The 23,349-nt window shown below is 37.3% G+C and overlaps 1 protein-coding gene across 1 annotated transcript in view; it reads left to right on the forward strand.

Moving 5' to 3' along the window:
• Epyc (epiphycan) overlaps window positions 1–23,349 on the forward strand; it is a 37,311-nt gene that overhangs the window by 13,144 nt on the left and 818 nt on the right. The window contains exons 5-8 of the mRNA XM_031350355.1: window positions 7,511–7,685; window positions 17,565–17,723; window positions 18,514–18,716; window positions 19,863–19,958. Of these exons, the coding sequence (XP_031206215.1) occupies window positions 7,511–7,685; window positions 17,565–17,723; window positions 18,514–18,716; window positions 19,863–19,958 (633 nt within the window). The remainder of the gene's footprint in view (window positions 1–7,510; window positions 7,686–17,564; window positions 17,724–18,513; window positions 18,717–19,862; window positions 19,959–23,349) is intronic.

The raw sequence follows: 23,349 nt of genomic DNA on the forward strand, positions 1-23,349 counted from the left end.
AGGAAGGGCTTGCCACACACCTTTCTCTTACTCTGTTCCAAAGTATATAGAGGAAAGTCAGTTTTTACTGTCAGGTGTTCAGACTCATTACTTTTAAATAATTAATATAGATTACTTCAATAAATTTGAACACCATGCTCAGGTTTAAAGTAGAATTCTATAGTGCCAAACTGCATTCCAGTGTGTCAAATTCATCTGAATACATCATTAGCAGCATGGGCTGAAAGCTCAGGGCCTTTTAACACCAAGGAATTCAGTTGCTGACATAACGGTTGTTGAGTAGTGCCAAAAGTTAACTTTAACTTAACTATGAGATATATTTGGGGAGACAAGTAAATCCAGGGAACCATTTTCATCAATATAGTATTTAATGTTTGAATAAATCTCCAAATGACATTTGTTTCCAAATATTTCTTCCAAGAATGAGCAGCAGGGAAATCTATAAAGTAAATATGATCTGGTGAAGACCAAGGCTTACTGGTTAGGAACTGGATGACAAAGTGGTAAAGCAAAGTAAATGACTACACAGTTAAGTGGTTTTGTTTCTGAATCTGGCGTTCCCAGGGATGGTAGACAGAACAGGTATACTTTAAAGATGACAGGAGATGTTATCCACTATAATCCATGTCTGTACCAGGAGGCACTGTGCCACCATGTGCAATAATGGGAGGGAGTCAGATTGCCTAGTATTCAGTTGCCTGCTTGTCATGACATTAGGCAAGCCTTTCTATCCTTCTCAGTCTCTGTTCCTAGTATATCTTTTGACAATTGGGTAAAATAAACATGTTAATTGTTTAAGGGAGAGTCTTGGGCATAAAGAACATCTAATAAATGCAGCTAGTTTTATAATGGGCTCATTCAAAGAAAATCTACTGAAACTTCTCAGAATACAGCCATGGTTATAACAGATTCCTCAAGGGAAAGATGGATCTTGAGTAACAGTGAGTGCTAAGCTCCACTGTACTTAGATTTATATATGAGCAGATACTGATTAGGCCACCTCTTTGTTTTCCTCAAGACTTAGAGTATAGTAGTCTTATAAATACACAATTTAAATACACCAGAGGAGAGGAAATTATATTGGTGTGTTGCAGTAGTGAAATATAAATTTTCTATGATTCTACTCACAAAATGCACATGATGATAAATTTCCCATTAATTTATGATCATCATGAATCTGATCAGCATCTCAGATCATTTACATAAATAAATGTAATGGAAGATATTTCAGCAGTTTAAGAGTGTGTACTGTTCTTGCAGTAGAGCCGAAGGACAGTTCCCAGAGCCTACTTCAGGAATCTCACAACCACCTGTAACTCCTGCTCCAGAGGGATGTAATGTGTCTGGTTTCCATAGGTACCATAACTCATATGAAAAGAACCACACAAAGACACACAGTAAAACAAAGACAGGAAAGACGTGTGTGACCCCAAGGAACCAGAAACTGTGATGAAGTTTTTAGTAGCCTTCTTTCAAGGTCATTGTAATGAACATTGGGGAAACTCAGATCCCAGGCAAAGCAATTTCCCCCCTCTCCCTGATTATTCTCACACAGTGTGACAATCTCAAGCATTGACACTTGTCTGAAGTTCATTTTAAATTCTGAAGAATAATTACATTGGCATTCCCATTTTTCCACGCAAACCCTGTATTTATTACACTTAATGTTGCACCAAGTGTATGTGCTATCAAATGAGACACTATTGCATGACATGAAGCATTTTTCTAATAGGCTCTCAAGGTTGAACACTTTTGAGGAACATGGCCTGTTTCTTCTCCTCTTGTATCCTTCCCTGAAACTTATGCAGCATGACTTCTGGGAAAATTTGCCAGTGACTCACACTTCCTCTAGTTTTAGTTGAGGGACCAACCTCAACATATTCTACAATGGAGGCTGCTATAGCTATTTCATAAAACTTTTGTGGAGTAGTAAAAACAAACCTCTCTCCCTCAGCCTTTCAAACGCCTAGGATTGAAGTAACCTTCCTGTCTGCTGCATCCATATGAGAAAATACTTCTCTGGTTTGATCAAACATTTGAATTCTCTCTGTGTCTCTCTGTGTCTCTGTCAATCTCTGTCTCTGTCTCCCCCTCCCCTGCTCCCTCTCTTCCCTCTTCCCTCCCCTCCCCCTTCTCCTCTCTCCCTTCCCCTTCTCTCCCCTCCCTCCTCCTCTCTGTTCCCCCCCTGCCCTCTCCTTCTCTCCTCCTTACTGTGTGTGTGTATGTGTGTGTGTATGTGTGAACATAGGTGCACACATGGGGAGGTCAGAGGAATAACCGGGGTCTCAACTCTCACTTTCTACTTTGGTTAACACAGGGTCTCCTTTTTGTTTTTGTTCTTTTTTTTTTTTTTTCTACTGCAGATATGGGCTTAGCTAATTCATGGACATCTCCCAGTATGAGCTCCAAGACTAAAGATGGTCCTAGATGTCTAGTTTTTATGTGAGCTTTTGAAATTCAAACTCAGGCACCCAGCTTGTATAGTGAAAGCTTTACTAACTAACCCATCTGGTCAATCCTGAATTACTTTTATAACTTATTGCCCAGTGTCAAAAACACACTCACGATACTGAAATCAGTGTGTTCGCAAATGTATTCAGGTTACATGTTGAGGTACTTTTATTCTGTGTTTCTTTTCAAGGCCACTTACATTGTACCTTTAAAATTATTTTCATATATAATCATTTTCTCCTTTGAGAATGTAAATGAACTATAATCATATCCATCCCCTTATTTTCCTCCCTCAAGCTCCACCTCTGTCCTTCCTCCAAACGCGTGTTCTGCCCCTCCCTTTATGTTTTCATTTGGATAATAACTATATCTAATCTGTGATGCCCAGTATCTGTGGCCACACCGTCAAAAAAAGTGATTTCCCCTGCAGTGAGCAACTGCGAGCAACTGCCTAGTAAGGGGTAGAGGCCAGAGATCAATCACTTGTGTTGGGAAACACAACTTGGGCAAAGTCTGAAAGGTAGCAGCCACATCATGTCCAGAAGACAGCGTATCATAACACTCCCATCCTCCAGATCTTCCCACTCCCTCTTCCATGATGTTTCCTGAGTCTTAACCGAGGGGCGGTGATAAAGAAAACCCATTTATCACTGATCACAGAGTCTTCTGTTCTAAGTATATGCACCACATATGCATCTTTCCATTACCTGCTGCCTACCATAAAGGAAGCTTTTCTGATTAACTTGACAGGATCCCATGCCTGTTGTTATAAATGCAAATATTTAGAAGGCAAATTGACAGCATGAACACTTTGGTAATTAAAAATAATTTTAGTCTAAGCTCTATTACCTGCTTGGCACAGCCTTTACTTAACATACCAAAGTCATGAGACTTCTTGTGGAGCATTCTTCCACAAGAATACAGTTGGTTACCTCATACTAGGCCTGCCACTACTGCACCAAACCTTCCTCGCAGGTTTGATGGTGTGGCTTGCTGGGTACAGGACAAGGTCTTTACCTCCCCCAACCCCAGCAGCCTACATAGTAGCTTTCTGTACAACAGAAACTAGCCAGGAGGGAGGACTTTTTCTAAACCAGCTTGGCAGATAACAGGGTGTTGGGAGAGTGGAGAGGAGGATGTGTTTTGTCCTCAGCTAGTCAGCAAGCCAGGTCTTCCTGTGTAGCTTTGGTGGGAAGCTAAGGGTAATAGCAATGGCCTCTGTTGCTTTGCTGGCCTCTGGGGTCTTTCTCGTGCAGGTAGGCTATGCTTTGTACTATGATTTTGATTTAATGACCCATGTCTTCTGGAAGTGCTGTGTCCACTAATGTAGGACAGCTCCATTTTTAAAACCTTGTATTCTGAAATGAATTTACTAACAAGTGGATTTTCGTAAGGCTTGTCTTAGATCCTTGGTTTTCACTAGCCCACCCTGCTAACTCTTTGTCTTCCTATCTCTCTAACTCATCCCTACTGAATTCTTTAAGCCCCAGTTTCACATCCTTTCTTATTTTGTACCACAGGTAATATACTGTCCCTTCAAATGTATTTATATTGGCTTCTGTGGTAGGGCACCTCACTATGGCTTTTTCCTATACCTCCCTTTGCCACTTTCATGCCCTCCTTGCCTCTTCAGCTTTTATAGAATTATATTGTAGAGGGCAGGGCAAGACTTTCTTCTATTTTTTTATTACATCTCTTTTCAGGCTTATTCTTTCACTTTTTATTCTATTTTCATTTTTAATTCTCTCATGCATTACATTCCTACCCCAGTTTCCCCTCCCTCCATACCTTTCAGAAGTTGTATGTTTAGTTTTTATTTTTATTTTTTGGTTGTGTTTTAAAAGAAAGATGTCCATATTGGAGGAACTCTATCCAGGAAAACAACCTAGGAGAAAGGTGACTTCCATTTCTCAGCACATTCATTTTTCGTATTATTCCCCCCATAATTATGCCAAATAAATTACATGGTTTTACAAATATTAATGTAATTGCACAGATCAGTCAGATGTGGTTTCTCCAGATAAATCTATATTGGGTCAAAATAATTTTAGCAAAACATTGCCATTTAAAATAGTATGACATACTTTTATAAGGAGGTTTTTCTATACAGAAATAGTCCTGCCAATGAACAGAATTGAAAATCTTAAATATTTTCTAAGATTATTCATATCAATATGAATATTTTATACAAATCTCTGTACTCTTTGATATAGAAAAATATGGAAATGTATTTAAGACATTTCCTTCAGGGAGCAGACATTTAGAAACTCACATTAGTGTCTCATCGGTCCATTGCCCTGAGACAGCCATGGATGCTAAGATGAACACTAGCCTCCCAGCTGTGCAGGGTACTGACAGTGAATAACTCTGTGGATAGCCTCACTTACTCGGGCACTTCCTCTCTCATCTCCCATGGCAATAACTGCTGAGTTCTCCCACACCCATGATGCTGTGTCTTAGCTATGTCACTTCTTGAATCTCCTCTTTTGTAGAAATAAAATATACTCCTAAACACAGTCTACCATGACACATATTGTAGTTCAAGGTTAGGAAACAAGGTACCAGGGATTCAGAAATTCCCACAAAGCTGAAATGAAACAAGTAAACAAAAAATGACATAGATTGTGTTGTTACCTGGCACGAGGTTATTATCGTCAAGTGTAGTGTTTTAGAATATTTGTAAAGCCCGAGAGATGTAATGCATAAATTATAAAGTCATGGTAAGCAAATATGAATAAATAAAGAGATAAAGGAAAAAGAATAGAGAACCAATAGGAAATAATCAATAAATATTTACAGGAAAGACTCAGTTGTACTTTCCTTAGAGCCATACCAATTATAGCTGAAGAGTATTTGAGAAGTTTTGTGCTTAGGTCCACATTTAGGTTTCTGAAGCATAAGAAGAAAAAGTCCATCATTCTGAAAGACAGGTGTCCACAATTCTCTGGCCTCATGTTTTAAAATGAATTGCTTCTAACTTCATATTGCAGTTTGAAGATTGTTAGAAAAAAGAGAAAAGGTGGGAGCCCAAACAACTTTTATTTAATCATCAGAATAAATGTGTCTACCAGGCAGAAGACTCTCCAGGCACAGCATAATGGGGTTAGAGTTCTGCAGTTTTGCTGAAATGAAAATGCACTGCCACTCCTTGCTTTAAAGGTTGCTTTTCTTATTTGCAAGCAAGCATGAACAAAGCAACCAAAGCTGTTTGGCCTCATTACATTGAATGACAGACGAGACCTTACAGTTTTACATCAGACCAGTGGAAAAACAATTATCTGGGGGGAAAAGATGTGCAAACATTTTCCTACAGAGCTAAAGATTCAAGGCACTGTATCTGGAATGTGTTCCTCCCTTCAGGAGGCCCCTCCATTCCATGAAACATCTGTCTCAATTTCCGCTCTTCCTGGAGCCTGCTTTTAGTTTCTGCAAAGCCATTCCACCAAAGCTGCCTCACTATGACCGCACTGATGGAAACCGTGTGTCTTTCTGTAGATGCTCCACAGCTACTCAGCTGGAGATTTCTGGCCAGACATTTCAGCATCTCTGGATGCCTCCTGCAGTATCAAACACTCTGCTCTTAGATTCATGTTTGAAAGCAGGCATCCACACATTCACAGAGTCTTTGCACAAAATCCTAGGGTTATGTGCATATATGAATTAAATGCATCTTAGACAATGATTGTTTAAAGAATATATTCCATAAATCTTATAAGTTGCTTATTATGCAGCAGCCTCAAAGTACAAAGATAGAGGCATGATTCAGTCACTATCTATTAGGCCTGGGTATGAAATCAACCAATGGGCACACATGTAGGGTAGAAAGGGCTAAATAGAGAATATAGGAAAACATTCATTAAATTTATATTATTTTTATTAGTAATGAAATGTACTCAAGTCTATCAAAAGTGTGAAAATATGTCTATCTTTAAAGATCACATGGCTATTATAAGGCAAGCAGTAAATACCATCTATTTTCCTGTTTTTGAAATTGCCATTCAGGTAATAAATAACTTAGAAGTAATTTGTGTGGTCTCTCCTTTGAGTGCAAATTAATGCAGATGGTTGCACACTGATAAGGTCAATGAAGAATGTGAGATTTCTGGTGATATCAGGGGAACAGCAGACAAGAGGAGTGAAGTCAGGGTGTTGCTGCTCCAAATGTCTTTATCAGATCTCCATTGAGGCTTACAAGGTCATGGAGAAGAACATACTTATCAAGAAATAGGAAGGAATAAGCCCTAGCCTAAGGGACAGGAATTGAAAACTAGGGATTTCTAAAGACTCTTATATGCCATAACTCATACAAGAAAAGATGTAAGGCAAAAAGAAAATGAAATTTGAAAAAGTATTTTGAAAAATATGATTTCTATTTTACCGTTTTAAATGTTTACTATTGTCAAAGATCTCAAAGGTAACAACTTTATTATCATCAGATCTTGTTGCAGTATTTAGTATCCACCTGGAAATATCTGTAACAAATGGCACCCATAATCAAATTACATAGTTTTCATGCCACTATAGGTTTTTCCTCAGTAGGAAGTTTAATTTCCAGTAAAAGGCCATTAAGAGTACCACAAAACAGTTGCAAGGAACAGAAGATTTGATTTTCAGAAGTAAAAATCTAAAGGAAGATAATATTAGTATCTCAATAGTTATCTTCAAGGGATAATGAGAGTGAACTGGGCTCAGGAGTGAAGGAGAGACTTTTGAATTTTGTTTTGCATAACTTTGACTAAAATGAATCTAACAACTATGTTTTTATAAAGCTGTATCCTTAAAAAATAAGAGAGATTTTTAATTCTACCAAATGAAAAAAAATGTATGAAGCTCAAAGAAATAGCAACAAAAGGGGAGGCATAGAAACCAGTTCCTAAGATTTGAGAAACAAACTTTTGAAGACAATAATTGTATTTCTGAGAATCATCGGTGGGTGAGGCATGCTGTGTTGATTGTAAGAACAGTAGTGACATCTTGTGGCACAGAAGGACACATTTTACATTTGTACCATAGGCATAGAGGGTGATTGAGGTTACTGTGAAATTCTGCTTGTTTTCAGACTGAGAAAGTGCCTGAGAGGCTTTCTGGAAACAGAGAGCTCCTCACCCCTGGCCCACAGCTCTGGGACAGCCAGGACGAGGACAAGGATGAAGAATCTACTCCCAGGCTGATCGATGGCTCTTCTCCACAGGAGCCAGAATTCCCAGGGCTTCTGGGTCCACACACAAATGAAGGTCAGATAAGTTAATACTGAATTATAACCAAATACACTTTGACTATCAAGTCTTAAGTCCTTCCTTAAGTAGTCTGTCTTGTACTGCAAAAGAAGCCATGAGTCCTAGGTGAGAAGGTAAGGGTGTTGTATTGCTAAGTAGTCATGTTGTCCACCAGCCTTGTAAATATTTATGCTTTTATCCATAGGTTGTTGCTGTTCCCAACCTTGGTTAGAGAAGTGTCTTATTAGAGTGGGTAATGGTAACACAGTCTCTTTTTGTACAGAATGCTGATCATAAGCACCTGTGAGTGCTCAGCCATAGATGGGACATCTATAATAATGCCCACCACACCCAAGGGCTCAGAAAATATTTTGAAATAGGGAACTCAAAACTGTAGGTTCCAGAGGATGGGAAGGATGCTGCTCCCATAAACTCACAACCATTCTAGTTACCAACACTAGATCAAGACAGTTAAAATTCCTGCATGGATGACAGAAACGCTCCAAAAACCCCACATCTACTATCGAGGGAGCAATTAGCTTCTCAGTCCCTTGAGGGATAAACCCTAACCCTAACCCTAACCCTAACCCTAACCCTAACCCTAACCCTAACCCTGGTTTGTTTTGTTTTTATTTTTGTTTTAACCTCACAGGTTTTTTCTTAACCTCACACACATGGGCAGTACTATCTAAACTCAATGAGTAAAAAGAAATAAAGATAAATGATGGCATACAAAGCTAGGAGGCAGATGAGATGGGAGATACTGAAGGAGTTATAGAGAGTAAGGGGTGTACATGATGAGGATAGTTGTATATGTATATGAAACATTTAAAGAATAAAAAAAAAAAACTAGAATTAAACAAACCTGCCAATTTTCAACTCCACTCCAAAAAAGAAGTGAATAAGGCAAAGACAAAAAAAAATCTAGAATGTTGGAATACAGTTTGAAGCATAGAGTTACTCATGTATTTTGTACTCAGATATAAAATCGCTTTTATAATGCATCTTTCTTCTGCTGGAAAGAATCAAATAACAAAAGACTCGGGATGGAAATATTTGCTTGGTATATCATTACTTGAAATACTTCTGGGCCATGTATTTCCAGAGGCCAGCACTGGATGAAATGATGAAAAGTCATCCTCTAAGATCAATGCAGCACGGTTCAAACTTGTAATGACTAATGGATGTTGATTAGAATAAGGACAATATGTTGTGCTGATTGAGTATCTTCTGTTGTGGGCCACAATAACAGCACACAGCAGCCTTCTTTCACTCCTTACAGTCTTTCTAGGGTGTTCATATTTTGTTTCTTCTTTCCATAAGAAAGTCTTATTTGCAAAGGGGTAGTGATTTGAGGTTGAAAACCAATTTATTAAGATTCTAGAGTGTATTTGTTGGAAAATGTTGGTCCCCTCCCCAACATCTCTCCATCCTAGAAAATATATCTCTAGAACTTACTTTTCCTTTATAGCCACTTATTTATATGTCAGTTTCCCTTCTACATTCCCCTGTTCCCTGGCAAACAATATCCAACTCCCTGTCCAAATTTTCAAGTATTACAATTGAATTGTAAAATCTCATCCTTGCTATCCAGTCATTGACAGTGATTTATGTCAACTCTTGGCAAAACCACAAACTTTTGGAGTAGGTACTGTCACTTCCTTGACAAACAAGAAAAATAAATGCCAACATACTGTAAATCTTTGCAAAATCATTGAAATGAACTAGTGAGTACAGTGTGCAAACACACATATGAAATATCAAATCACTTTCTTTAGTGAATACATTATGTTTTTTCCATATAGTTAAATTTCTATGTAGTAAAAAGCCATAAAAACAACTAAGAAGACACATGGACAAGTTTGTGAAGTACCAATTTCTCATACAGAGAAAGTAGCCACATAGGAAACTAGATGTACCTAAAGCAGTAAGAGTGATTGAGTGATTCAATCATTTTCCCCTCGTGTTCCATTTGTTTGAATCTACTCATGCCCCTTGCCTTTTCTCAAATCTTTGGCTTCCAGTGGAGCCAGAGGAAATCAAAACATAATATGAAATCTTGTATTTATTTGCTTTTAAAGAATTTTATTCATGATATTTATGTAATTGTCATGGCTCACAGTCTTCTCTGCAATTCCCCCTATGTCTCCTCCTATATATTTTTCTTTAATAATTATTGGCTAACATAAACACAAGTGTGTATACCTGCATGTGCATATGTACATATCTTCCCGAGTCCACTTAATGCTGCTCACAAGTGTTTGAGATTGACCACTTAGAGATGGATAACCTGCCTGGGAGCTTGTCCCTGAAGGAAATTGTTTTCCACTCTCTCAGCAGCCATTGACTAACTATATTTCTTATTCTAGGAGTAAGATGATATAACATTTCCCAAATCCATGTTGATATGTTTTCATTATGCAGGTCTTATTTGGATAACCTTGTTATTGAGATTTCATAGATGTAGTTTATCTGTCTTCTCTTAAAGACCCTCTATAGCAGCAGGTATTCCAGTCCTTTAGGTCTTATAAATATTCCAATACCCTCTTTCATGATACTTCCTGAGACTTAAATGTAGGAGTTACATTGTAGATGTGTCCATTTTAGATGGGTACCTCACAGTCTATGCATTTTGACCAGTTAGGGATCTCCATAATATTCTTAGTCTATTACAAAGAGAAACTTCTTTGATGGTGAGACTTACTCTTATCTGTGAATATAAAAATAAATATTTATAATACAGGAAGAAATTTATCGCTTTAGGATATTAGCTTTAGTAGACTCTCCTCCAGTGTCTATGACCTCTCAAGTCATGGATAGTTGGCTAGGTTTACCAGTTATCTATCCTATGCACAGGACCAGGATCTTCCCTCCCCATGCCTTCTCCAGTCTCCCAAGCCTAGGCCTGCTTACATAGTTTGGACACAGACCTTTTAGCATTTGTTGTCAAGTTTGGGTTCAATAATTCTTGATAGAATATCAACAAAGTGATATTTTCTTACTTTCTATAACCAAGAGTCAACTGAGGGTACATAATGAAATTAAAACTTAAATTACATTTTTAATTTCTAGAAAAGAAGCATATATTCATGAATGTTTAACAGCTTGGAAAATTGTAGAATATTACAATTCAAATTTTTCTTTTACCAAATTAAACCAATTCAAATGGTCACAATCTATGAGTATTAAAACAAAATTAAATCACAATCCAAGTGAATATGTATGAATTATTCTGTGCAATTAATTCTAAAATATAAGACTAACGCTGTACAAAATCAAACACCTTCATTTAAAACTTATCATTGGAAATAGTGAAATTATAAATTCTAGAGAGCATATCAAAGATCAAATATCTTGCAGATTCCTCTTAAAGAACTCTCTTTACTGTTCTTGACTAAATGATGTTTTATTCCAGTTGTTACTGTGTGTAGTATACTTTTTTAATGAAACAATAAGATCTTAATTTTAGTTCTTGATCAAAAATGACAAATGGCCCCTTTACTTAAGAGTGATGAAATATTCCTTAGTCACAGTATAAGTACTACAGGAAAGTTCCAGGTAACTGCGGACAAAGTGGTGACTAAACAATCCTCAGGTTCCATCCCACCACCACCATTTCCTCGCCTTGTCTTGATATAGCGCACTTCATTCCCCTCATAGCCTTACACATTTCCTGAAGCTACTATACATCCTTGATTCACCTCACACCTTATCCCAGACCTGCAGATCTAGTTATTTCATGGGTTTCGAGGAGAACTAGACCTGGAATAGAATGAGAGGAAAAAAGGAGAGGAAGGCCTTGCAAATCTTTTGTCAAAGCCTCGTTTATTAATGACCAGCGGCCAGTATATATACGTTACAGAAAAAGGAAATGAGGAGGGGGGAGGGGAATTCAGCTGGAACAAAGGAAGAGAGGGGAACATCTGGATGGATGTTGAAGAAGGGGGCCCGAGACATATTGCAGCCTTATCTCGGGGAGTTGTCTCTGTGAAGATCAGCTCCAGGCACCTCTCAGTAGATGACAAGAGTCACTTAGGCAGACTGGGTTTACAGCAAGGTCAGTGATCTTACTGACCAAGATCACGTATCCAGCTGTGAAGCGGGCAGAAGCTGGGGCTAATTTGGTATTCCTATGCTAATTTTCTGGTTCTGCTGGAGGCAAGGACTAGGAGGTTCTGATCTAGCATTTCCTGCTAATTCTCTGGGTCTTGCTGGAGATAAGCACTGGGAGGTTCCTACCTAACAGTTCTAGCTAATGTCCTTGAGTGAGGGAAGCCTTACTCTCTAGTTTGTAAAACATTTCTAACTATTGTGGACTGTCCTAAGGAATGTGCTTGACCTCTATTGTTAGCTCTGAGGAAAACCTGTCTAGCAAGGCAGAATCCTTGAGAGAAATTCCAAGCTAAGGACAATTTGGTATTAAACTAGGATCCTGGTTCTCAAGCCTCTTGGCTCCGGGTGTCTCCGCCAGAGCTGAGGTTAGCAGCGGGTCAAGCCAGAGAGTGCTCAGAGAGTGCTTTTGGTTTCCAACAACACCTCACTACTCTCATGCACATCCTTTTTTATTACCCCTGAACCTCATCATCTAATATCTTACTTTACAGATAAAATCTACTCTCCCAGCCATAGCAGATTCACAGCTCACCTATATTAACCATCATCCACTCCAACCATTCATTCCTACTATAACTGAGAGGCTGCATGTCTTCCCACTTGTGAGGTTTTGGTACTTTTTACTGTGCAACAAGGTCCAATTACTTCTACCTTCCCTTCAACATCCAATCTTTCCTCATCTGGATTGAGGTTTTATCTTTGTGCAATTTCCCCCACTGTGATTACCTACTAGGATGGTTGATTTTAACTGTCAACTATAAATAAATTGGAATCACCTGGAAAGAGACTGGATGAGCGATTGTCTAGATCAGGGTTGGTCCATGAGTGTACCTGTGGAGATTGCCTTGATTAACCTTAAATAACCATAGAAAATACAATTTGAGAGTGACTGATGTCATTGCCTAGTTTGGGGCCTTGACCTGGATAGGAGTAGACAAAGCTAAGTGAGCACCGAGCATTCCGGCACTCATGCCTTTCTGCTCTTGGCTGTGGATGCAATGTGACAAGCTGATCCAAGCTCCTGCTGCTGAGACTTCCCTGCAGTGACAGATTGTAACCTAGAATTGTAAACAGCCTTACACCTTTGGCTCTTTAAATCCCCTTTTTCATTAGTTTATTTTATCATAGCTGCAGACATTGAACATCACTTTATATCACTTTACAAGAAATACATCATTGTAATGTGACATTACATTATTGTAATGTCATAATTATAACCATCTTTTCTTCATCTTTCCTTTCAGCAAACACCTCTACACAATTTTCTTTGTTTTCTTCCCTTCAGTTTTAACTGTCACAGACTATAATCTGTCATCCATCACCACCACTCTACAGAATTTACAGAATCTGAATATGCCTGAAATACCAAATTCAAGAAGCTTCTCAAGCCTTATTTATTTACTTATTTATTTACTTATTTTTAAATGTGAGTGAAACCATTATTTTATTTTAACTTTTTCTTTTTTCCTTTTTCTTGGTTATTTTGTTTATTTACATTTCAAATGTTATCTCCCTTCCCACTTTCCCATCCATAACCCCCCTAATCCTTCCCCATCCCCCTACCTTTATGAGGGTGCTCCCCCACTCACCTACTCCAGGCTTAGAGCCCTACCTTTCCCCTACACTTGGGCATTGAGCCTCCACAGGACCAAGGCCTCTCCTTCCAGTGATGTCCAACAAGGCCATCCTTTATTAATATGTAGCTGGAGCCATGGGTCCCTCCATGTGTACTCTTTTATTGGTGGTTTAGTCCCTGGGAGCTTTGGGAGGTTGTCTTATTTATTTAACAAACAAAGCTATTAAATTTCCTTTCCATTCAAACTCTTCCTCCATTTGGTGTCCATAATATGCTCCCATGCTTAGTTGGTTTTATACTTTCTTTCAGATCATTGCTTCTCTGTCTCTATTAAAGCTTATCATTTTCTAGGTAAATACTAAGCCTACAGGAAAACCCTGTCTGTCTCTCTATATAGTTATTCCTGTCACCATTACTATAGGTAGGCCACCCATAATGTTTCATGTACCACAAACTCATACCCTCTCATCCCGCCCTAAACTCTTTCAGTCTGACAATCTTTTTAGACATAGTGAGCTCTTAACAAGTACGATTGTATAGTGACTCTGTCCATCTATAAGAAAGGGTACAATAGTCACAAATAATATAAAATATTTTGGTGTGACACTAACCAAACAAGTGAAAGATCTGTATGACAAGAACTTCAAATCCCTGAAGAAAGAAATCGAAGATATCAGAAGATAGAAAGATTTCTAATGCTCATGGATTGGCAGGATTAATATAGTAAAACTGGCCATCTTACCAAAAGCAATCTACAGATTCAATGCAATCCCCCATAAAAATTCCAATTCAATTCTTCATAGAGTTAGAAAGAGCAATTCTCAAATTGAAAATTATTGTCAACAATATAAAAACTTCTGGGGGAATCACCATCCCTGACTTCAAGCTATACTATAGATCACATGGTATTGGTACAGAAACAAGCAAATAGGACAGTGGAATAGAATTGAAGACCCATAATTTGAATCCATGCACCTGTGGTCACTAGATCTTTGACAAAGACTAAAAGCATCCAATGGAAAAAGGACAGCATTTTAAATAATTGGTGCTGGTTCAACTTGTAGTCTGAATGCAGAAGAATGCAAATTGATCAATTCCTTTCTACTGGCACAAAGCTCAAGTCCAAGTGGATCAAGGACCTCCACATAAAACCAGATACACTGAATCTAATAGAAGAGAAAGTGGGGAAGAGTCTCAAATACTAATCTCAGGGGAAAACTTTCTGAACAGAGCAGTAATGGCTTATGCTTTAAAGGCAACAATCGACAAATGGGACCTCATAAAATTGAAAAGCTTCTGTAAAGCAAAGGACGCTAACAATTGGACAAAACAGAAACCCACAGATTGGGAAAAGGTCTTTCTCAACCCTATATATGACAGAGGACTAATATACAAAGTATTTGAAGAACTCAAGAAGGTAGACTCCAGAGAACCAAATGATCCTATCAAAAAGTGGAGTACAGAGCTAAGAGAAATCTCAACCAAGGAATCTTGAATGGTTGAGAAACACTTAAGCAAATGTTCAATATCCTTAGTCATCAGGGAGATACAAAACAAAACGATCCTGATATTCCACCTCACACCGGTCAGAATGACTAAGATCAAAAATGTAGGTGACAGCAGATGTTAGTGAGGAACACTCCTCCATTGATGGTGGAACCACAAGCTAGTAGAACCACAAGCTAGTAAATCCACTTTGGAAATCAGTCTGGCGGTTCCCGAGAAAACTGGAAATTGTTCTACCTGAAGACCCAGCTATACCACTCCTGAGGATATACCCAAAAGATGCTCCAACATAAAACATGGACACATACTCTGCTATGTTCATAGCAGCCTTATTTATAATAGCCAGAAGATGGAAACAACACAAATGTCACTCAACAGATGAATAGATACTGAAAATGTGATACATATACATAATGAAATACTATGCAGCAGTTAAAAACAATGACTGCATGAAATTCTCAGGCAAATGGATGGAACTAGAAAATATCACCCTGAGTGAGGTAACCCAGACACAAAAGAATACACATGGCATGTACTCACTAATAAGTGGATACTAGCCAAAAAGCTCAAAATGCCCATGATACAACCTACAGACCATATGGAGCTTAAAAGGAAGGAAGACCAGGGGATGGATGCTTCAGTCCTGTACTGGGGGAGGGGGGCAGGACAATTATGGGAGGTGAAAGGAGAGGGGGACAAGGGAGGGAGAAAGTAGGGAGAGTAAACAAGGGTGGCAGTATCAGAAACTGGAGGAAATGTGAGAGAGATTCAAAGGATCAGGAAATCAAATAAGAGGTAGCAGGAGGGATGAGAAACTGGGGATAGCCACTGGAAGGTCCAAGACACCAGAGGAATGTGAGGCTCCCAGGACCCAGTGGAATTTGCTTTAGCTGTAATATTCAGAGAAAGGGGAGATAGAACCTGTGGAGACCACCTCCAGTAGCTAGGCACAGCTCTGGTCAAGGGATGGAGCCACCCACCCATCTCAAAGGTTATTAACCCAGAAATGTACCTGTCCAAAGGAAGAACAGGGAGGAAAAATGGAAGAAATTGAAGGAAAGGCTAACTGGGAGCAACCCCACCTGGGGGATACATCAGGTCTGTAAACACACTCAACACTGTTGCCATGGTCAAGATGTGCTTGCTAACAGGAATCTAGTGTGGCAGTTCCAGTCAGCAACTGACTAATCCAGATGTGGATACTTGGACTGAACTCAGGGAACCTGGTGAGGGGAGCTGTCAGAAGGACTGGAGGAGCAGAGGGGGATCACAACCCCACTGGAAGAACAACATAGGCTGACCTGGCTACCCAGTTTTCCCAAAGTCTAGACCACCAACCAAGGAATGTACCTGGAGGGATTCATGGCTCCAGATACATATGTAGCAGAAGATGGCCTAGACTGAGAGTAACAGGAGGGGAGGCCCTTGGTCCAGGGGAGGTTTGATGTCCCAGAGTAGAGGGATGCTGGAGTGGTGGGGCAGGAGAGTGCGGGTGGGTGGGAGAGCACGCTCATACAGGCAAAGGGGAGGGGACAGGACAAGTGTGGGATGGAGGGTTGGTAGACTGGGTAACCGGGAAGTGGGATATAATTTGAGATGTAAATGAATGGAATGATTAATTTTAGAAGGAGAGAAAGAAAAAAAGAAAGAAGGAAAAAAAGAAAGAAGGAAAAAAAGAAAGAAAGAAAAAAGGAAGAAAGAAGAAAGAAAAGGAAGGAAGGAAAGAAGGAAGAAAGGATGAAAGAAAGGAAGGAAGGAAGAAAGAAAGGGACAATCTGCTGTAGGACAGTAGGAAAGAGCTCTCAGCCTGAGTGTGTTTTCCTTCCTCTGAGGTTAGCCTCAAGGTCCGTCTCTAATTTTCTTTTTCTTTATTCTTTTTTTATTACTTTTATTTATTTATTTTTTTACAGTCCAGCTATTGGCTCCCTCCTGCCCACCTCACAGTTCCTCATTCCGTTCTCCCTGTCCGGTCTCCAAGAAAATACCCCCTATCCTACTGCCATGCCTCCCCACTCTCATCTTCCAGTTTAAGTGAAAGGTCTTTGGTGAATGTTCCCTTCTTTTTCTTGAATATTTCACTTTTGTTTCTTTTTCTTACATTGTGACTTATTCTCTGTATGTATATCACAGGTTGGCGTTAGCGGCCTCAGAAATCCCCTTTCATGATTCTCTATCTAAGCCAAATCCCTCTGAGCTTATATCCATATCACATGTAAATCACAAAGCAAAGCTCTGTGTATTTTGCCTATATTTCAGGAGCCACTATGTCATTCAGATGATCATGTCATTTATATGTATTGAAGGAATAAATATTAATTTGTATGATCTCCAGAAACATATTTTTCAATGGAGTATTTAAATATTGAGTTATATGTATAATGAATACATGGTAATTTAACTTTATAAAAGATATAATCTCAACATTTATGTTTTGAATTTGTTACTTTTATATCTATTAGGTGTAAAGGTGACAGCCTTAATATATCTATGAAAATAATTTTACAAGCAATCTGGTAGAGGCTCTAACTTATTGACTTTAATGTACTACTAGCTAATAGTGCTTTGTAAATATGTGAAATACATCAGAAAGCTCTGAAAGATTTTAATCTTATAGCTATGTCTATATCTATATTAAGCAATCAAAACTGCATTTTCCTTAGAATTCTTTCACTGACATATAACCATTTATCTATGTGTTTCAGACTTTCCAACTTGTCTTCTGTGTACTTGTATAAGTACCACCGTATACTGTGATGACCATGAACTGGATGCCATTCCTCCATTGCCCAAGAAGACAACATATTTCTACTCACGCTTTAACAGAATTAAAAAGATCAACAAAAATGACTTTGCAAGCTTAAGTATGGAAATGAATATTTACCTTTCCTTGTAGACCTCCCTGAATCTTTAGTCATGTGAAATGTTGGTACTTAGGATGATACTTTCATTTGAAAAAGCTCAAAAATTAGTTACATTCTTCTACATAAATATTTAAAATTATGTTTTAATAATGGGAAGATGGAAGAACACAAAGATAAGAGCAAATAAGAAATTATATAATTGTTATTTTCAAACTATTTTTACTAAGTTTAATTATAAATTGCTGATTTTACAAGCTACAACTAATTTTCACATTATAATTTTCAGTGCATTGCCATGTTATTAAACTAACAAGTGTTCTGAGCTTTTTTGACATGTTTCCATTAATGCACATCTGATTTATGACTGAAGCATATAAACTTAAATTCTACTTTAGAACAGTTGCCTTCTTAGAGGAATTTTGGTAGTTGTCTTGATAAAGCATTTCAACATTTCGTTTTAATGTCTATATCTTAGAATATCAGAAAAAAATGTAGCATTTTTTATGAGGAAAACACATAAAGGGAAATTCCAGACAAATATTATGAAGAATGTAAAGAAGAGGACAGCTATTTAAAGTATAACACCATTTATTTAGTAAAATGATAATTTCCTCTAGAAATATGAGCACAGATCTCATTTGAAAAGCACTTTCATAATCTAAGTATTTTATTACAGATCCGATACAAGTTAATATTCATATTTATACTTGGGGTATGCATTTACTTATGCTTTGTTAGTTTCAACCATATTCAAGAATATTTAGCTGCTATCATATCCGTTTTCTCCTAGATGATTTAAAAAGGATTGATCTGACATCAAATTTAATATCAGAGATTGATGAAGATTCATTCCGAAAGCTGCCTCGCCTCCAAGAGCTGGTTCTTCGTGACAATAAGATAAAGCAGCTTCCAGAATTGCCAAACACTTTGACATTTATTGATATCAGCAACAATAGACTCGGAAGGAAAGGCATTAAGCAAGAGGCATTTAAAGTAAGTTTTCCATGCCATATGCGTATAGAAGCCTTCAGTTTTCCCTTCCTCTTTGCGATGGTCCTTTGCTTATCTCCAAAAAAAAAAAAAAAAAAAAATTATGGAATGGCAAATTTACATTCTACAATAAGCTCCTCCTCATTATCTAAGAAAACTGAAAATAAGGTATATTCTGGTTTGTTCTGAGAGAGTGGTCAAGCCCTGTGAATAGAGAGCAGAGCTTGAATTAGAAATCACTGGCCCTTTGGACACATGTTTACAAAAAGTTCCTGGAACACAAGGCAGAGAATTTAGCTTTCCATAGAATTCCACCCAAGAGGAGATACCAAGTTGGGTGACTGGGCAGGAAGGAGATATTACTTTGAGGACAGAAGGACATGAAGAGTCTAGATTGAATTATCCTTTGGGAATTTGTTTTGTAAATGAAGAAAACAAGTCTGGATTTGTAAGCCCTGCTAAGAAAAATGGCTGTCAGCTGAGAACAATAGCTAGTTAGCTTACTTATGCAACCCTCACCCCATAAAAAAATTTTTCTTCTAGATATAGGATGAATGGTAAGTTTTTACTTGGTCTTTGAAGGGAAAAGTATTGTACCCAGGGAGCTGGTGTTGGGAAGTGTGAACTTCTAAAGACTTAAGTATCCTGCCAACGGTGGCTGAGTTTAGGGCATCTCGTCCTACACATTGGCAAGTGTTGAAATGAGAGGGCATAGATGGAGATGAGTCACTCGTTCACTGGGGAGTTTGGCTAGTGTACACCAGCTATTGTCTAAATGTTTTCTGTCTTGCCATACTCCAATTTTCCTTACTAAGCATTTCATCATTGGGTAAAAGAAGTTTTCATTTTTCCAAACCTATTAAAAAAAGAATGTATAAAGAATATATATGTCCTTCAGGATCTAATTTTAAAACATATGCAGTGGAAAAATGCTGCCTCTGTAATCTGAGAAATTATATAGAACATAACAAGTTTTTTTCTAAATGACTAAAACAATTCTCATTTCCATAAAACAATATGCTTACAGCCAAATATTCCAAAATTGGTTGAATTGTCTAGTAATTTAGAAACCAGGGTCCTGACAGGGACATGCTAGTTTGAATTTACTGCATAGAGAAGGAAGTCAGTCTTCCATATGGTTGTTTACAGGATATGTATGATCTCCACCATCTCTATATCACGGATAACAGCTTGGACCACATCCCTCTGCCACTCCCAGAAAGTCTGCAGGCTCTTCACCTCCAGGTAAGCTTCTCATGGTAAACTGAGCCTGAAAACTCCAGGATGAACAAACACAAATAGAAGGAAGCCAGGCCTAACAAATTCATCCATCACAACCTATTGGCATGTGCGTTAACCTTCCTGCTTCTGTATCTTTACCAGTCATTCCTTCAGCTAACAAAGCATTTGCATCTTTGTGGTTTTATCTATTCTATTAAACCGATGGTAGCTTCAGCCATTTTTTATTCTTTCATAAGTGAAATTTAGATAAGAAAGACTTTTCTTTAAATTGAAAGTTTCATCCAGTGAAGAAATACACAAGGTTCATAAAGGGAAGGCAAAAATCTAGCTTGCTTTATAGTTTTCAGAAAAACTTTTCACGTTCCTTTTTATTTTTAATATCAGGTTTATAATGGAGTAAGTTCAGTCTAAAGGCATCCATATGTCCTGACAGAATAGCAAGTGTCCATTTCTTCAGTCAAAGAAAGTTCTGGGTTTTTTTTCCTTTTATCTATTTCTCTTCTTAAAACAAACAAACAAATAAATACCAAAATCAAAACAGTTGAAAGTTATTTCTATTCCCATTAAATAGAACCTTGTTTGGGGGGAATGAAGAAAAACACATTTTCACAAGTGTTATGACCTAATAGTTTCTAAGTACATTTCATTGCCATCCATATGATTCCACTGTGTGCTGTGAAACAATTTTAGCCTTTGAAACGATGGTCGATAATTTACTTCATACCCACAGGACTTTAACTTGCTTAATAGCTATAATCAGGGTTCTCTATTATATTTTAGTTTTTGGTGAAATGAATAAATAGAAAAAAATATCAATTATTTGCTGAAGTTCACGCAAGTAATTTCTGGTTTGAATGACTTTTCTCTGTATATTATGTTACTACCTACATCTGCATTTTTCTTATTCCTGGTAGTGTATATTTCCATATTTTTGTTGTATTTCTGTATATATCTGAAATATGGCTAACTTGTCTCTTGAATTTTTCTGACCAGCATTATTTCCTTCATATATTTTAATCCTTTACACAGAATTCTAAACAATGGAAAGGAAGAGTATGTCCTGACAGTTAATATTATCTCAGTAACAAAATTAAAAATAGACCAATCTATCAACAAAAGAGAAAACTATACATCAATCATGCTATAAACATACTACAACATGGCAAGCAACATTTCAAATCCACTAAAATGTAAAAATAATGACATAGCACTAGCAAGTAGTAGTTATTTCAAGAATAAAAGAATAATTTAACCACTATCAGTAAAATGACATAAAAACGCCATAGTAACAGAATAGAAGATAAAACTGCCTTATTGTCTAAGTAGATACAGAAAATGTATTTGACAAAATTCAACACCTCTTTCTTACAAAATCCCTAAAGAAACAGAGCTAGAAATAAAAGGACATTAGTCAACGCAATCATTCCAAACCCACACAGACATATTATAATATATTCTTACTAAGATCAGAAACAAGATGGGGACTCTTTAGTCTTAGTACCTTATTAAATATTGTGTTTGACTGTCATGCTGAGAAAAACAGAAGAAGTAAATTAAATTAATAATTAACACACAGATAGCAAAGGAAGCAGGTTTTCTACTTTCCCTTTCAGATGAGATCTTATACACAGAAAATCCAAAAGAACCCACTAAAATATATCTGAACTTATGAGAGAGTTCAGCAATGTGACAAGTTGCAAGATCATTTGCAAATATGAATTATGTTTTTATACATTAACAATCTGAGAACTATATTAATAAATATTTATTCTATGATCTGTTTGTCATCCATCAACTTAACATTTGTCTATTGCCTCTATCTGTCTGTCTATCTATCTATCTATCTATCTATCTATCTATCTATCTATCTATCTATCTATCTATCTATCCAGTCTTTGGCTTAGTATGTAGCCTTAGCTAGCTTAGAATTTTCTATATATCACAGATAGACCCTGAAACATGTCAGAGATCCTCTTGTCTTTGCCTCCTCAGGTTGGAAATTTTAAGTTCATACTATCACACACAAACAAATCCTTTCTATTTAATAATAACACCTATTTTTAAATACAAAAACTAATTTAACAAAAGAATACCATCATACAAGCAAAGATGCAGTACAGAGGTAAATAGTTATAAGGTCTAGATCAAGTGAAAATACCTTAATACTATGGATTAGGAAACTGTATTATTGAGATACACATGCTTCTTAAATTCATCTGCAAATTTTGCATGTAGCAGATTGCAAGGAAGTAACTAAGCCCTTAGCATAGCATTGGAGTTCAGGAGTATAACAGGCTATAAGACCAACATATCTCTGCATTATTCTATGATATTTTGAGATCCATAATCCATAATATAAAATAACATGACAGTGTAAGATCAAATGTACCTCTGCACACTGACAATGAACAAATATACAATGAACTAATACTCACACCCACAACTATGTTTCAGGTTTCAAGAAAACATGTGTTCTGCTGTTTGGGATATAAAATGTTGTAGCTACTTTTGAAAACACTTTAAGAGTTCCTCTAAATTCAAATAAGAGAGTTATAACCTACCAGTTTGGTATCTGCATATATGCTTAAGAGAAAGTAATTTTTTGTCTCCACATAAAACTTACACACAAATATTCATGAAACCAGTTTTCGAGAGAGCCATAAAGCCATTGTCGTGTTGGGTAACAATTCACTCTAGATTAACAAATGAGTGGATACCAAAGAATATATACATTTAATGAAATACTCAGAGGTAATAGAAACGAAGAAAACATCATCATATACTACAACCCACATGAATTTTTAGCACAGTGAACAACCCTCACTACGGCCTCTTAAGCCATTTTGTAATGGTCACCTCCTCTTTCTTCCAGTATTCAGTATTTTTTGTAAACACATATTTCTTTCAAAAATAACATTTAATGATTCCACATATTTGGACTCAGAACAGAGAAATCTGTGATAACCAAATCTGTAATAACCAAGGTAAGTCCAGGACTAGGGGAAGAAACATCTCTTTCCCTACTAGTTCCCTTTAGCCAAGGCTGGTGACTTTGTGCTTGCTTTCTTTTTTTCCTAGGAACCTTTCCCCTTAACTCTCTCCATGCCCACGTATTCTTGTACCACTTTGTCATCAAAGTTTTCATCATTCTTAGAAACACTTCTTCCTTTCAATAATCCCCCTCACTTGCTCATATTCCATTAACATATATCCCATTATGTGTGCCGTTCTGGTAAGAATGTGTCTACTTTGTTAACTAATGGTATACTTATGACACAAACACTGCTTGGTATATAATAATCATAGAATAAATAGTTTGGGCTCATGGAATAAATAAAAGAACTAAAAGAAGAGACTCACAATGTACTAAATACCTTGGTGTGTTATGTTTTGT

Source organism: Mastomys coucha, unplaced genomic scaffold, assembly GCF_008632895.1.
Source record: "Mastomys coucha isolate ucsf_1 unplaced genomic scaffold, UCSF_Mcou_1 pScaffold4, whole genome shotgun sequence".
Classification (NCBI taxonomy): Eukaryota; Metazoa; Chordata; class Mammalia; order Rodentia; family Muridae; genus Mastomys; species Mastomys coucha.